General features: G+C 43.4%; 1 protein-coding gene across 1 annotated transcript in view; it reads right to left on the minus strand.

Moving 5' to 3' along the window:
- Positions 1 to 13,803, minus strand: part of LOC104510395 (mediator of RNA polymerase II transcription subunit 13-like) — a gene marked incomplete at its 3' end in the record, with an annotated part of 98,138 nt that extends 84,335 nt beyond the window's left edge. Inside the window, exons 1-2 of the mRNA XM_010152630.1 lie at positions 13,542 to 13,803; positions 13,319 to 13,441 (exon numbers count right to left, since the gene is read on the minus strand). Coding sequence (XP_010150932.1) covers positions 13,319 to 13,441; positions 13,542 to 13,803 — 385 coding nt within the window. The remainder of the gene's footprint in view (positions 1 to 13,318; positions 13,442 to 13,541) is intronic.
- Between the last annotated feature and the right edge of the window lie 4,275 nt (positions 13,804 to 18,078).

Here is an 18,078-nt window from a genome sequence, read left to right on the forward strand (position 1 = left end):
TGAGGATTCATCTGGGCTCTCCGTCTCCCCAGTCCACCCACCAGCCAACAAAGAACCAGCACAGACCACAGGCTCACTGGCACCATCTACTTGTGCCATCAGCTTAGGCGAAGCGCCGAGAATACGCGCCGTACGTGCAAGGAAGCGTTTCCAATCGACGCCCTACCAAGCTCTGCACTGCACTTCTGATCTCCATCAGCACAGGATTCATCTGGGCTCTCCGTCTCCCCAGTCCACCCACCAGCCAACAAAGAACCAGCACAGACCACAGGCTCACTGGCACCATCTACTTGTGCCATCAGCTTAGGCGAAGCGCCGAGAATACGCGCCGTACGTGCAAGGAAGCGTTTCCAATCGACGCCCTACCAAGCTCTGCACTGCACTTCTGATCTCCATCAGCACATTAATGCCGACTGCCGCTGAAGACATGACCCAAGTTTGCATTTCAATGGGCCACAATTTTCTATAGAAAAGCTAGCACTTTCAAGCAGAGTTGGCTATGAAACTAAAATTGTTGCACTTCAGAAAAAGATAAATAAAACCTTCAAAGGCAACAGCTGTTGAACATCACAGGAATACTACCACGCTTTAATTGTTGCGCATTGAAACAGAAATTAGCATAACAGCTATTTATTGAGAAACAGATGGTAGGTAACTATCTGCACTTAGATTATGTTAGCTCTACTAAGGTATCGCTTTTATTGATTCCTCACTCCCAGTAGGTACACGATTGTTTGTGTAAAGTATACATTAAATGTTACATTCCCTCCCTCTCCCTGACCCACGATCTCACATTCCTGCACAATCTCTTTGGCCTTTCCACTCTCACACCCCCCGTGCAGATGCGTACAGGGACGTTTGCTCAGCATCACGGTTAACCACGCAGCACTGCAAAGGGCACCGGGGACAAACGGGTCACGCAAAGTGCGTAATCACTTCTGCTTCTTTACAAGTTCGCTTCAAAATATTCCAAAAATCCATGGGTAACAACAACTTCTTCAAAACCAAAATTATTATCTATGAAATCAGGACAAACATTTCTGTGTAATTACAGCTCGAGTCTGCTTTCTATGTAGGAATGCAAAAATAGCTGTGCCAGAGCGTTGAGCAAGCACGCGAGGGATCCCAAATAACAGCTATGTCTGCCGTGTGGTCTTTGCTTTGAATGCCCTTTACAACCACCAGCTCTGTCCCAAAACCAAGTAAAATGAACATAAATACGGCACAGTTTTTAGAAAGCAGTCGGTGTAAACAGCGTAAAGCGGGAATTGTTTGCAGTGTAAAAAGTGTTCTCGAGCACCAGAAAACTCCCCCCAAATCCCTGACTGACACTTTTTCCTTTGTCCCACCGCTTATTTGTGTTGAGCAATTTTATTTTCAAGCTACTTTACATTTCTTTGTAAACATATATCCTGTAGATGAAAAGCATTAACCTGGCCATAGCAAAAACGGGTTAAGAGTTTGGAGAGACCCTCACCATCTTCCTCTCAAACATTCAGGGCTAAGGATGCCACTAAGAAAGAAGTACTTTCTCAAGTTTACTCCTGGGAATTTCTAGCATTTCCTCCCACATTTCTGAACTTCCCACTTTCCATTACATCTGGTTTCCCTCTTCAGCTCTTTGGAGTAAGGGCATTAAAAAATAGTTTCTCAGAACAACATAAAAATTCCCCCAAATTGGAAGGAAAATAAGTCTTTTAGTAGTATTACTATGCTTTCCTAATCCCAGGAAACCATCTCTATTCTCCAAAGCAAATTTACTCTTTTCTTCCCCCTTTCAAGTTTTCTTCATTTTCTCCCATTTTCACTGCCCAGCCGGGACGTCCGGCCAGCACAACCCTCACTCCACACATCACCTGCAAAGGCCTCGCTTCTGCCTTCTGATCTTCCCAGGTTCAAAGAAAATAAAGCTACTGAATTATATCTGCATCCGTAAGACCCTCTCCGCACTGATACCGCAAGGCGAACGCGGACTCCTTATTTTTCTTCCCTGAACAGAGATGTTTTTCATCGCTAGCACGTGGAGTGTATTTCCCCACCCCCCGCAGCCCAGGAGCTCTGCTGGAGGTACCAGCAGGTACCGGGGCAGCGAGCCTCTTTAAAGAGAAATTACAGCAAGTCGAGAAATTACAGCCATCACCAGAGGAACACAAGGCTTGTTCTTCGGAAAAATACTGTTCCTATTAATCCATACTTGGAAAGCGAGAGGAGCCAAAAGCGTTTTCTCATTTATAAAGTATGCAAGACGTCACTCTCGCAATACAGCTAGATCACGTTGGCAAGAGGTACCGGGGTGCTTTCTCCCCTCTTCTCGACCACAGCTTTCCCTCAGAAACAACCGCACCGCTCAAGACGGACGATTCCATTTTGAAGGGCGGTTCCGAGGGGCCGAGCGGCCTCAGCACGCCCGGCCATCACCCTGCGATGATGCAGGGTGATGCATCAGCCCGGGCGAGCGGCCCCCGCGTTCCCCCTGCCCCCCGCAGCCGGCAGCTCTGCGCCGCTGCCATCAGCCTAAAGAGCCTTTTCCAGGAGGCTTAGCCCTGGCTGAGGGCACTCTGCAGCGTGACCGAGAGGAGATGGAAACGCGATTCATTAGACATGCCTGGCGTGGTAACAATGGACCTGTCTCTCGCTGCCTTTCAGTTCTTACATTTCGCGGAGGCTAATGCAGTCGCGTTACACAACGAGCACGTTTACAGACAGGAAAATAAATAATCATCTTTAAGAAAGCCAGCTTTTCCCGTTATTATTCGCTGCTTTACGGTGTGCTTGCAGGCTGCCACAGTTTTTAATTGCTGTGCTAGGATTACCAGCGTAAGGCAGACAGGATCTCCAACCTATCCAAAGAGGGAAATTCCAGGGTGCACGTTGGCCACTCTCCCTGTGACCACAGCTATCTTCCCTCTACCCAGCTAGGCTGGACTTTGCGGAACAGAAAACTGTAATATTTCCATCTCAGCTGTATGCTTCTTTAACCAAGTAAATATTTGGCTTTCCATTAGTTGAAATTTGAGTTTACTCTTCTGTGTAAAAATTAAGAACTGTGCCCATGTTTTCTCAGTTCACACTTCCTTTTGGTACTACATCATTACTTACAGCCCCCAGACAACTATTTTCTTCTTTTCCTTTATTTATTTTCCTTTTCAACCCAACGGTTATAGAAATAACAGTTTTCATTAGAAAGCCTTCTTTACCTTAACTTCCTTGTAACACTATATTCTCAGAAAATAAGACTTTGATTTAACTAAGGGATATAGGAAATATTTTTAGAGCAGCGTCCCATTTAAAACATACATCATGTACCACAAACACGCAAGAGCTAAAGGTTGTAAGGGTGAACTACAACCCTAATTCCACTGTATGTGGAACATACTAGGTAAATCATCTTCATAGGACTTTTTGAAAAGTAGAGAGTTGAGCAAACACATTTGCTTCTAGTTTATACATCACTTGAAAATAATGTTTTAAACCTTATTTTACTATTTGTTTTCCTACCTGCCTACTGGAATTCATTGCACTATTTCACACGGGAGTGAGCCACAACACTGACTTCCCGCTTTGTTTACTTAAAATCCTACGGAAGCAAAAGTTGAAGCAAATTCAAAAAACCAAACTCCACCCCCCCAACCACCAAATATACAAGCAGAAGTAGAAAGCACTACTCAGCAACAAGCAAACTCAAATTTAATACTGCCAGCAGATTTTTTTGAATAACAAAGCTAAGCAGTAAATTTCAGCTATAATGTTTATGCACACTCCAGAAGCAGAGGGTCAGGCTTCAGCAATAACCTAACATCACTGTACAAGTGTTTATGGTCAGACTTGATGCTTGTAAATCAAGTACTGTATTTTTGTAGGAAGCAGTAAGTTTCCAGACTCTCAGTTTTGCTACGGTTTTTTGAAAAGAATTTGAAAATATATCTTAAGTTTAGGAATGAAGAACGGCAGAAATGTGACAGTGCAAACTGTTTCCCTCATATACACATCTTTCCGGAGAAAAGAGCGGACTTCCAAAACCACAGGCACAGGATAAAAGGCTGGAAAAGACTTCAGAGACGAGACAACCGTATTTTTGTCATTGTGTTTGTTCTGTACTGGATTTTAGTGCTCCCCCAGAAGCATGCCCAAACACTTGGTGCTCTTCTGTGAGCAGATGTTTGCTGTACTTTGCCACTGTTTAAACTGAAGTAAAAGCGAAACAACAGCTTTTGTGCAACACCCCCGCGGACCGAGTTCTACCAACAAAGGGGTCTGATATTTAGGCAGCAGAATGTCAAGCAGGTTTTTAAATAGATTTTTGTCATCTTCTGACAGCGAGTCAGCAGAGGGAGCTGCATGTAACCGGTTCCTGGGCTCTTCCTGTAGGATCTGTTTTTCAGGTTAAGAAAGGATACGAGATCATACACGCTAAAAATAAAGCTTTGGGGGAAAAAAGACAACATTCAATAATAAACAGATTAGAAGCGGGCCAATTTTGAGTAGGAACAGTTTAACTGCTACTTTTAAAGTGACACCCTCCACAGCAAACAGCTTTAAAAGCAGAGTAACAGCCTTGAAAAACAACCCAATCAGCGTGCCCAGTATCAAACCTGTGTAATGACCCCTTGAGAAAGGCCAGGTGAGATTTCTGAAAGCCCACACGTCCCTTACTGCCACCAGTTGAACAGATAGGGTGTATTTACAGGCAGCTGTCATCTTTAACGGACATCGTTTCACCCATTCGGTCTTTCCTGGAAAGTTTCAGCAATTCTGAGCTGTAAGTTCACACGTAGGCAGGCTGCCGCAAGGATTAGGGACCGTGCTGCGCCGACGGAGCCCTGTTACAACGCCGAGCTTCACGGACCCTGCCTATGGGCGCAACTGCTATGTTGGCCGCACCGTTCGACACGGGACACGTCACAACTCTGAGATGAACCGAAGGCAATGCGCTCGGATTTCTCTTCCCCCGTCTGAGATCAGAAAGCACAGCACAGGGCCGTTGGTGAGGCCGGCCGGCCGGCGCGGGACCCCCACAAAGCTGCCCAAACCACAGCCCCTGAAAACGCACGCGTGTAACAACCCCTCTCCCTCCTGACCCTCCTCTAGTCCAATGTGCTTTTCCAACCAGGGTGTACTACAGCTGGGGATAGAAAATCAATTTCTTAACCAGAACTTTCTTGTTTATAATATATTTATTTATACTTACTCATGAACAGAAGTTTTTACTTTTTTTCTGTAATAATGAATATGACACAAGATGGTATACAGCAATGGGATGGAAAACACCAATTACTGAAGAGCCATTTTGGATACATGGGAATGCTTGGAATCGTGCACAACAACAAACTAAGCCTCAAGATTTTTCAGATCACCTGATGCATCTTTTCTCAGTCATTAAGGATGACTATATATATAGCCATTATTAAAGTCAGTCCTGTCCTATAAAGATCTCTTCTGTAAAAATCTCTATTACGAGCGTTAATGCAACAGAAGGCAGAATTGGGAGATTCCCCTGAGAAGCAGGCCCTGACAGCAACAGCCCAGGAAGAAACCATGACTTTCTGTTCAACCAAAAAGTGATGCAACTTCTGACTCTCTTTTGTAGCTCCTCTTAAAGATCAGTTTTATGAAATATGAGAAAACACATCTACAAAACCCAAAAAGTCTCCCTTTCACAGACATCTCCAGGTTCACGGAGTTATTTCACGTATCGTGTTTCAGTAGGAGCCATCTCCCTCACTGCTGATTCTGCAATGCAAATGTAATATGTTGTTCACTTTACAGGCTGTTGCCATGGATATTAATGTGATGTCATAAATTGTTACATCTTCATTGCAGAAACAAAATGAAAGGGCTTGTAAGCAGGAGAAGAGTAACAACGCACCTAAGAAACCATATTTAAGAATAAGCAACAAATCACAAATAGAAAATACACAAATTCATATTTAAGTTTAGTATTAGTGGATGTTTCTCTGCATAAGAACCACCTAAGAGATTACAAATTACCTATTTAATTTTACTCTTTAATTTTATTGGACTGTTACGCAAACAGCTGGACCTCCACAGAAACAAATATAACAGCACCTCTGCACTTTCCCCCATGGTTGAAAACAGTCGTTTCTGAACTCTCACCTTAAGTATCAGGCAGGCACATTTTTCCTTTACCTTTTTTTACCAGCTACTTTTTGACTAACCAATTACATTTCATGTCAGAAGCATGGCAATTGCAAGTATCTACTTTCTGAAAAAACAGGATCGTGGATTGCCCTTAAAAATTAGTATTAACACCAATTTCTAAAGTTTTGCTCTCCAAGGACAAAGAACGACAAAATTTCCCTTTGCTTTATTAAAAGAGCAGTTAAGATTATGACAAGTTAGTCTACTTTATCTGCAGATACACACAAAGAGAGAAGGAAAGAATAATTTAGCTTTGAGAAGCATAATACAGTATAAAGCACACCCAATGTTCACAGTCAATTTATGTCTTTTAGGATGAAGAGAATCCAGGATTTCTCTCATTTTCAATTAGTCAAACTGTCTTGCTTAATCTCTTCCCCAAACAGTTTAGCTTTTCTGAAAGTGGATTTAATTAAGTCGAACAGCACACAGCGACCAGGGACTGAACGGGCATTTCTGCTGCTCAGACCTGCTGACCTGCCAAGCCATAAACTACGGATAAATCGGACCCTTCACGTGACGCCAGAGCCAACACACACTCATCTCCTGGGGGTGTATGTCACGACGACACCGACGATCCACCCCAACGAAGGCAGCGCTCCCGTGAGGAGAGCGCTTGCGCTGTCTCACCACCTCACAACTGGCCTACGTTCCCCAGGGCTGGTGGCACTTTTCGCCATGGTTACTAAGCCCAGCGGTGAGTAACTTATTTACTTACAGTGGTTTGTGAAGTTCCTCTTTAAAATTCCGCTTTTCAAACCTGCTTGAATTGCGTATGAAATGGAAAAAATCCAAGCCCTTCCATGCAAATCAGCCACCCAACATTTGTGCAAGGCCAGACAACAGAACAGATCGCATCTTTCACAAACTGAGATTATTTTTCCTGGTTGTATCTGCGGCTTCTGTTTCCCCATTCCATCTAATGAGGAGGCTTAATCTTTCCCTCAGAGCCTGTCACTGCTGAGCTCTCCATCGCAATTCATTAAATACCGTCTGCCCCCACCCACTCGGGGGGAAGAGGAGCATGAAGAAGTGCTTGCCATTCCAACCTCCCCGAAACTCAAACAGCTACTGAATAGCTAGAAAGAACGGAAAATAAAAACAGTTTCTGGATGTCTTCTTAGAAGAGAGGTGTTCTGTAACTACTGCTTCACAGGTCTTGAGAAGACGTTTTAACCCCTCATCCCAACCCGTTTAACTCCTCGGCTTAGGAGACCCGCTACTCCTAGGGAAGCGCGCGGAGAAGAGGGACCCCCCAGCGCGACACAGCGCAGTCCCTCGCAGCCGGCTGCGTCGCTTTGCGACGTCTCCCGTGGCACCAGCAGCAGATGCGCACGTGCATCAGGTGTTTTCTTACCATCCGAACAACCCTGTTAACAAAGGGTCACCTATACGCTGTGTTCCTGCTCCTATTTTTAATTCAGCAGCATAAAGGGCAAAGCAGCCCCCAACAGACATCACCCTGGTTGACGCCGTTGCCTTCTGCGTACTGGAAACAAGACAGAGGGGGAAAAAGTGTCCCGTGCAAGAACACACCTGGGGAAAGGGGGCTGGCCACGGCATACCATCCTCCACCTGCCAGCCTTCAGCTTTAGCTACGAAGCCAGGGTTAGTTCAAGAGCTACGGCATCTCGAAGTAAGGCCAATTTTGCCACAAACGTGGAATTGTTTCTGAAGCATAACCCAAAGGAAAGAAGGAAGGGCATTGTCCATTAACCTGCCATGACTTTTCCTTTGTACTGGTATTCTACTTGCTAGCCATTCCCATTTAGAGAAACCAGGGTTGATAATTTCTGACTTTTGAAACACTTCTTGATTGGGACAGTTTAATTCGATTCCCAGGCCCTGTAGGTACCAATTCTAGGAATAAGACATCTGCACTGCAGCACCAGGGGCCACCAAGACTGGCACACCTGCAGAAACTCAGCCACCTCGACAAGCTCTGACCACTTAAACAGCTACTGTACAAGCAATAGTATTAAGAATTTATTTCTTTGAAGGAAATCCAATAATTCTCCATTCTTAAGGAAGTCCAGCATTATGGGGCAATGAATAGTAGACAAGCCAAGCAGATCAGGCACTACAGCACCCTGTCCCTCTCTCATTTGACAGGACAAGGGGTAACGGGTTTAAATTGAAAGTGGGGAGGTTTAGATTAGTTATCAGGAAGAAATTTTTCCCAGAGAGAGCAGTGAGGCACTGGGACAGGTTGCCCAGAGAAGCTGTGGATGCCCCATCCCTGGAAGTGTCCAAGGCCAGGCTGGATGAGGCTTGGAGCAACCTGGTCTAGTGGAAGGTGTCGTGAAGTGTAGGGTGTCCCTGCCCATGGCAGGGGGGTGGGACTGGATGGTCTTTAAGGTCCTTTCCAACCCAAACCATTCTGTGATTCTATGCTGAAATATCAAAGCCATCAAATGGAACCAACTGTGAGCAAGAACAGCACAGGCGTTTGAGGGATGTCTGCAGGATGCAGTGGGAAGCACAGAGGTCCCTACGCTGGCAGGAATTTCCTCCGGTCAATCCACACCGAGTGGTACTGCACCCCCATGAGCTGGCGTCCAGCAGCGGCTTCGAGAAACTTAGCCAAGGACAGTGCTATGTGCACACGGCCGTGTAGCTTCTTTCCAGCCTCAGATGCTTCTGTGCATCTAGCCCCGAGGTTTGCTGTACATGAGAACACAAGATGCTATTTCTAAAAAGAAAATACATTAATACTGAGTTTTTATGAAAAAATGTAATCCTGTTCAAAAACACAGCTCTAAGAAGATTACAGTTCAGTCGTCTTATTTTTTTCTTATATTTCAGTAAATAACAACCGTACATTGATGCATCCTACAAGAAAGACCTTAGCTGTCAAGCCGAAGGACCTACGCACAGAACTCTTTGCAAAGACTTAATTGAAATCAGAGCTGACACTGTGATCCCAGCAATCTTCGTGCGCCCTAAGCCGAAACTCTGTTCTGGCTGACCATGCAGCCCACGTCACCACGCATTAGCTTCAGCCGCCACTTGCGCAGCAGTGAAGTGTTTCGTCCTTTTGTGCTTGCCTTCGGCCAGAGCCTCCTCTCACGTCCAGCAAACCAACCCCACCGGACACTCCAGAAATTTAACAAGCAAATTCAGGACACTGAGTGAATATGACAGGGAATCTGTGGGATCATTACTAAATACAGGAAAAATAAAGAAAAGAAAAAATATGAAGAAATCTGTTGTCAGGCCACTTTAACTGACATTTAGGTACTGTAAAGGACATCATAATTTTCCCTTTCTGTCAACAGTTTTCATGTCATAAAGTACGTACACATATAGCTATACACCCAAAAGACTGCCTGCAAGACCTACGGCTGTCCTTCACATAAGCAAAAATAAGCTGATTTTACATACATGATAAACCTTTCACTTCAGAACGCCTACAGCCATACACAAATTCGCACCTACTTACAACAGAAGCAGAAAAAACGTACTTAATTGACTCTGTCATGCTAGGGATGTAAAAAGCAACTCTTAACTACTGCAAACCACAGACACACTCCTACGTTGCTAAATAAAAATCGCAGCACACCAGTTTAAACTGCAAATTAACAACGAAAAATCCCCATCTGAAATATCACATCAAGCTGGCAGCCCTGCTCAGCCTGATCTCTCTTGGCCAAAGAATTTCACTAGCTTGTAACATTTAAACATAATCTGACAGCAAATGAGGCTTCCAACTGAAAATTACTACAAGGCTGGGTTTTGCTTAGTTGCCCCCCCCGCGCCGCCGAGTAGAATATAAACCAACCGGAAACCTCTCCGGTTGGAAATGTACCACATTATATATGCTTTAGCCTGATAAAAAGCAATTATCAAACATCACCAACAGATCAATGATTGATGCTACTGACAATTTCATTTATGTTCTTTCATTCTTTCCTCCTTGTTTATCCAATACGCACACAGCCTGCAAGAGGCCTTTAAGCACAAAACATCACTCCAGATATTATTTGGCTGGCATAAAGCCCCAGATATAATACATTTACATGTCCACAGAACATATCGAGGTTGTTTAAAGAGGGTAGCAAATAGGGAGGTAATCTCAGTTTAATAACTCTACATGTAATTGCTCTGAGCTACCATCTTAAGCTGCCTTACATAAAAATCACCCCCTGTACCACTCCTGATGCTCCTTACCTTCTGATCCCAGCCTCCTGTACAGCTGCATCTCCTGACCCGGCTGTACTTGACTACTCAATTCACCAACAGGTCTACACCGGTCCTGCATCAGCTTTCAACATAATCATGGCACCCTCTTTCCCATAAACTTAATTCTACGAACACATGAAGATTGCCCCAGTATTTCACAGAATATATCCCATGAGAAGCAAAATATACCTTTATTTCATCAATATTAACCAATATCTGTTTTGTGCTGCCTTTTTTCAGATTTATTACATTGAAGCATTAGCACATTCCAATTATCAATATGCACATTCCTTCTAATAACAATTATTAAAGAGATTAAATATCTAGAGCAATTGCACCACTTTTTTTTTTTATTTTTAACTAAAACTGAAGTTCACTACTGCTTGCATTTACCCTCTATCCCCAACCCATCCTTTCAGCCATAAAGGTGGTGGACTTTACCTGTAACCTCCAACAGGAATAAAAATTCATTCAGCAGGGGTAATTCTGGAAAGTTACTGGTATTTTTCATTTATGCAAGATTTAAATCAGTCAATTTACGAAAAACTCCCAGAACCTTGGTATAAAAGGCGCAAGCATGAGAAACAACTTCACCACAAATGACAGCCGCCTTCAAGACAACAGTAGGAGACAGACGCATTCTTTAACAAGTAGTTCATTTTCACTAAGGGTATCTTTCAGCATAAAGCAAGAGATTCACACCACAATGGGAAAACAAGTTTGATAAAGCAGTGGCTTATTCCTAAAATTCTTCTCATTCCCAACAAATTCCCAGTGAGTTGTCAGCAAATCCGTAAGGCAGCGTACCCTCGGTGTTCTCACTACTGTCATCTTCCGCATTTGACAAGACCTGTTCTGAATGTCTTTTGACAAGATGTCACCAGTGGAATGCTGTATTTATTCTGCATTTTCAAAAAAAATCTACTCCCTTCCTCTCGGTCTCCCTATATTTTTAAAATGCCTTTTAACATGACATCAGACCCAAATTAGTCCAAAAGACTTCGGAGTTGCGGCGTCATTTCGCCTTGCTCACTGCACGCTGCCAGCAACAGGACAAAACGCCCACCTCAGACTCGGTACTTGCTGCATCCCCTGGTGCCGGCAGCGGCGCCAAGACATGGTTAAGGGCAAAACTTAGCACCTACACAGCACCCTTGTACAATGTCCTGCTGCTCAAGACTCTGTTAGGCTGGGAGTGCTAATAACAGCATTCACTGACAGCTTCTCCTTACTCAAGCAGTACAGAAGCTCAGAACTATGGAGATCACAGAATCACAGACGGGTTTGGGTTGGAAGGGACCTTAAAGATCACCCAGTTCCAACCCCCCTGCCATGGGCAGGGACACCTTCCACTAGACCAGGTTGCTCCAAGCCTCATCCAGCCTGGCCTTGGACACTCCCAGGGATGGGGCATCCACAGCTTCTCTGGGCAACCTGTCCCAGTGCTCCGCACCCTCTCCGGGAAGAATTTCTTCCTGATATTCAATCTAAACCTCCCCACTTTCAATTTAAACCCACTACCCCTTGTCCTGTCACTGCAGGCCCTTGTAACAATTCCCCCCCAGCTTCCTTGTAGGCCCCCTACAAGGCCCTCACCCTGTCCTGTATCCTCAGCCTTCAATCAAGGACGTTAAAGTACAGAAATTAATTTACAACAGGGAGGCTTAGAAAAAAAATCATAAACCAGATGAACATTCGTATTAAAAAGATAGAGGCAGATGTTTGTGCAATACAAGTAGATGAAATCACCATTTGGGTCTTTCGAGACAGACAAACAGACACTCTTCCCACCAATTCTGTGTGTCAGGAGCCCGGGCCCACTCCTTACGGCTGAGGGTTCCTTCGGAAGAACACCGCGTCAGTTGGCAGGAGACGCTGCTCTCCAACACCAAACCGGGTAAGTAAACACGGCGACAAAATTAAAGTTCTGGCAAGATTAATGAAAATCTCTTTGAACTTGCCACTTGCTTAATTGCCAGTAACTCTTGTGTAAAAGGGATCATTTCAAAGCAACAGCGACTCCTTCCTGTAAGACTCACAGCCCGACACTGCCTACAGGGCAACAGAAGTATTGAGATGACCGACCCCCTTACCAACCATTATGACACGATATAGTAAAGGAGAATGGAACTAAAGTACATGCTGAGGTGATGGGCCAAAGAACAGGGCCTTTAACACGCTTTGCTGAACACAGCAGGCGGGTATTTTGGAAGTAGAGGTTACAGAACACAGTAGAAGTTATAGTGTGCAAACAAGTGTTTGTGCATGAGCCACTTCTGGTAAAGTTAGAGAGTCTAATAAACACAACTAACAGGAAAGAACTGAATTAACTTTTCACTCGGCTCATTTTTAAACTACAGATTAAGAAAGAAAAGTGAAAGTGGCAGGCATCATTCTGTAGCTGTTCAATAAACTCTTCACTTCTATCAAAGGAAGATGTGTCTACACATATATGTGTAAAATAAAAAGGGTCTTACTCTCTTCACTACCCTTTAAAAACATTAAACCAATTTTCAAATAAATTCATTTTTCAAGAAGATATTACAGAAAGGTCTGCAGACCCTTTCTAACACAAATTAAGGGGGGGCTGGGGGGGTGGGGAAGAGTACATAATGTGTTATGTACTGGTAACACTTAGGAATGATACCTTCCAAACTCCGAGATATTCGTGTCAAACAAGTGCACACTAAAACCTTGGAACACACAAAGGCTTTTCAGTGGAAGCTGTTAATTCAGTCCTGGCTGCCTGCCCAGTGGATACCAGAATACATTTTAATCTAAACAACAGAACGAGGGCGGGGGGAGGAAGCTCAAAAGCAATTTCAAATCTATCGAGATTGAAACAGTACTTCAATACAATAACACCATTTTCATTTTGGGAGTTCTGCCAAAAAAGAACAGTTACCCTACAGTAACCAGCGCTCTTGGGCATGTTATTTTTAGCCAAGACGCCCCTGCAGGAATACACCTCCCTTACCTCTGCTAACCCTCTTTCCCACAGCTCGGAACTCAAGGTAGTAACCATCTGCAAGAACCACAGACCGGTGGCAGAAGGATCCCACGGCAGCTTGCTGCCAAAAAGCATCCCTCCATGATGTTACTGGTAAAGAATTAGATTCCCCAGTCAAAAACGTATCAGAATACTCTTCCCTTGACCCCAGCATATGACCCAAGAATTACTGTCAAAGGTGCCAGCTCACCTACTTCTGACTTTTCGATTCCTGAAACAAGCCGAGTCAATTCTGACACTACGCTGTGAGTCTGAGCACGTGTAGCAGTTGGGTATGCCAGTCGGCTAGAGAGAGAAGGAACTGCGACACCTCCCTGATACTCCTTGGAGTCTACCAAAACCACTGGCTGTGCAAGCTTGGCACCAGAAGCTGAAGCGTAAATTGGACCGTCGATCATTATTTCTATGATGGGAGCCAAGAGAACCAAGGCTGCTGCCCCTCTACTCTTCATGCCCCAGAAGACTGAGCAGCACAGTTGTAGGCACACCCCGAGGGGCACAAGCATAAAGTATTCTCTCACACAAGTGTGAACAGCAAAACACACATGGAAAAAGATTCACATACCAAGGAAAGGAAAGACACTTGCAATTATATTTGCAAGGTACAATTCTTATTTGCATCTCCCAGTTTAATTCAGTTAAACTGGTTGCCCTTTTATTTTTTTTAATAGCTAAATTACTTAGCAGAAGAAAACCCCTCAAACCACTGAATCTGAGAGAAAGGTTTAGGACAAGTATGCTGTCGTAGGGGTGAACAGTTATATTTTCATGACTATTGGAGAGGTTTTGGTGTCTATGGATCGGTTATTTATAGCTCATCTGGGCAGCATCCACATCTTTAATTCTGTAACAGCTTCCCTTGCCTTTTGAGTCAAAAACTGAACTTTACTCCGGCAGATTCTCAAGGGGAAAGCATTAAATGTGCCACATCCTGTTCTTTGTTTCAAAGCAGCAGTGTGAAATAATGTAAAGAGCTAACACAGCCCTGATGATTACTGCATATTTCATTAAGACTCCAACACTCTTTGTCCCACTTAAAGGCTGGCTGCATGCTTTTGGCCATATGGAGGTAGTTAAGGAAGCCCTGCGACGACTACTTCGAAAAATCTACAGCACAGGCAATCTCAGACAACTCTCAGTATTGTGACTATTAAACTTCCGGGGGTTTTTTAAACCCTAAGTAGTAAATCAACCATATCCAGAACGCCAATAAGCCCTGTTTTTTCAAAATTTATTAGAAGATGCAACTGATTATGGAAGTAGGACTCCCAACGAGTAACCGCCCAGAGATGCAACGTGCTGTATTTATTTCTGCATCACTTCTGGTAGGTTTAGGGAAACGTACTACTCCAAAGTCAGAAATTAGCAATCTTCTACAGGGCCAAAATATGGCTAATACATGTGTTTGTGACGGGTCACCTTAACCACGAGTTGCTGTAAAATCAGTTGCTTTTGTTGTCTGTCACCTGCCTAAAACTTTCAAACAATTCAGTTTCAATGGATCAGGTTTTGGCTCTGTAACACAGACAAATGCGAAGTCACAGCTGATTTTGTGACGAAAAAGTGTCGCCACAGATTTACATCACTGCAAGGTTGTTTGACAGCCCAGATACATTTGATTAATTAGATACTGATGGTATAGCATGTGGGAGAGGAAGAGGCTGCTAATAACGTGATCTCTGTTGACCATGATATTTAAGTTTACAGTGGACCTTTTAAAAGCAATCATTCCCTTGCCCCTGCCGTGAAGTCTCAGCAGCAGCTACTCACAGAAAGCTGCCCTGGGGGGTGGGGGGCTTTCCATGCTGCGTACCCTGACTGCACAGACCTTTGCCTGGAGAGAAGACGTGACATTTATAGGCAGCTGCCAACAGAAAGAGGATGTGCTGAACCAAGCTCATCTTTGAGGTCTTCGGCCTGGCTGATTTCATAAGTTAACCCTGAAACCACTCATCCTCTCGCCTTCCAAAAAGTGCTATTTGCTACTGCTACCACTACTATTTGCTGCTGAATTTTGTAGTGAAGAGTTTGCCAGTCCAAGGATACAAAGCAAACTACAGTCTAGAGCGCAACATCCTCTCACCTTCCAAAAAGTGGTATAACCACTACTATTTGCTGTTGAATTTTGTAGTGAAGAGTTTGCCAGTCCAAGGATACAAAGCAAACTACAGTCTAGAGCGCAAAAAAAGAATTACTAGATAAAAGGTCTGGAAATGCCAAAGATCACCTTCACCAAAATTTTTCACCTCTAAGCAAGAATTTCTTCTTTTCTTCCAGAACCACGTCTCTCCCCTTGGCTTGCCTCAAGTACTGAGACACCTACCAGCTTCTAATGCTTAGAGAGAACTCCTCAACCTATTCCCTAGCCTCTAATATCACAGGCTCAGGTCTAATACATGTTTTGCATTTATGCTCATAGCAAGGGCTCTTATTCCCACTGGCCCAAAGTGATTGTTACATTTGGCTGCACAAGAGAGTGGGTTTGAAGGTGAAGAGGAGGTGAGGAAGGAAGCACAAATGCAGAACATGGTTTTCACAGGGCTCCTTCCCCTCTCTTCTCCTTCAAGGAATAAGCCCCAGCAGAGCATCCTGACATCATCCCGTAGGTATGTCATGCTCAAACCTTCCCAAGTTCTCCTGAAACCCTCATTTTGACTCGGGAGACGGAGGAGGAGAAAGAAGAGATCTCTCATTGCCTTGAGAACCTGAACAAGGAAGACTCCAGAGCAGACCAATATCGACCAGAAGACAAACACCCTCTACAACCGCTCCTCTACAGGCAGGTGAAATCAATGGGGCTTTATCTCGTTCGCATCATGTAAAAGCTAACGCTTCTGACAAACTAACACGGTAGCATCCCAACAGCGTACTGCCACACGCATTAATCAGCAGGCACAACAGCATCAGAATCCAGTAACCTCGGCTCAGGAACAGCCCGTTGGCGAAAGTTCAAATAAACGAATCTGATGATTTAGCCACAGAGGATTTCTGCACTGTTCTCACCCTGGCGAGATGTTGATATTGATAGAGGATAATGAAAAATTTAGGGTTAAAGATGGTTTTACTAGGTGTTAAAAGATGTCTTTCTACGCAGCAAACCTTGCATTTCTTCTATCTTGTTTATTCAAGTCCAGAAGAGCTATAAAAGCAAGAAAACTGAAACTTTCAATCTAAAAGATACTTTTTTTTAATGTTAAGAGTATGAGGTCCAGCACACTGGATTTTGTGCTAACCACCTGTAGAATTTCCCCTTCCAGACAGGTTACAAAGAAGAGAATTTACCTTTTCCACAACGCAGTTCAACTGATCTCATTTTCAGAGCAGTGGGTGGGATTTTTCATTTCACTCTGTTCTGCCTAACCACCTGCAGAATTTCCCCTTCCAGACGGGTTGCAAAGAGAATTTACCTTTTCCACAATGCAGTTCAACTGATCTCATTTTCAGAGCAGTGGGTGGGATTTTTCATTTCACTCTGTTCTGCCTATTCAGAATGTCTAAAAAGGAGAAAATTCTCCAAAATTATTCAATAAAATCAAATTAATCATTAATTATATTGACCTATGTCCGGTGTTTTAGTACTGTCTAATTTATATCAGCATATATTCTGCTTTAAATCATTTCCCTGAAAGTGGTTCAGTGATGTTCTATTACTTCATGGCTTATTATAGTCCTAGTATTATACTGGATATTTAAAAGCAAAAGCAAAGAAGTTTATGCAGAAAAACAACACTTAGAGCATATGCAAAAGCTAGTTTAAGAGCAAGCACAGAATTAGCTATACAGATATTTTTTCAAGTTTGACAGTTAAGCCTTCTGTGCTTGTCATGCATATGCCACATTAGAAAAAATAATATTCTTATGTAGTAGTGAACACATGTTTATTTAATGGCATCTGCCCAGAGGGATGATATATTTTCTAGTTAGCATTCACAGAACTGTTCCTCTCAAACCAAATCATGTTTGAAATATCTAGGTTAAAACTGATCTGGAATGGTTTGATTTCTGAAAAAAAAGACCTTTTTAGATTTTTAGAATTCAAAACCAGGGGATTTTTATACATGGCTGCATTTACTATGCAGCAAAATATCCACAGCTGAACAAAGGGGGAGGAAATTAAATAAAATATTTTTTAAATATAACATTTATAAACAGAAAATATGGGTTCAAAGAAACCACTGAAGAAAACACTGGGAAATTTTCTTCTGCCAGTTCCTCCAAAACCACATTGGCTACGCTGATCTGTGTCTCCAAGCTACAGCCACAAGGAAACAGACACTAATGCTTCAAATAAAAACAGTTTTCCTTGGGTTTGCCTTGCATTTGTGGGAGTTTTGTGTGTGGGTTTGGGTTTTGGGGCTTTTCCTTTGGGTTTCTGGGGGTCATTTTTGTCTGTTTCTTTTTAATAAAGCAGTGGAGTATTTACTACTTGGGGTATTTGTTAAAGGAGATAATAAAAATGCAGAAAGCAAAGCTTGCTGTACAGGACTTGTTCCTATAAAAGATTAAAAACTTATAGGAAGCAAAGGATAAGGCTCTACGAATAAATAAAAAATAGAAATTCTGTCTTTTATTCCTTTCCGTTTTGTTCACAAAGCGATGACTTTAAGTAACTCAGTATTTGTGCTTCAGCACCATCGTCCCTAAAGACCAAACAGTATCAATTCACAGGGAAGCTGGGGGGGGACTTTTTACAAGGGCCTGTAGTGACAGGACAAGGGGTAACGGGT

This window comes from Eurypyga helias, unplaced genomic scaffold (assembly GCF_000690775.1).
Source record: "Eurypyga helias isolate BGI_N326 unplaced genomic scaffold, ASM69077v1 scaffold4385, whole genome shotgun sequence".
NCBI classification, from domain to species: domain Eukaryota; kingdom Metazoa; phylum Chordata; class Aves; order Eurypygiformes; family Eurypygidae; genus Eurypyga; species Eurypyga helias.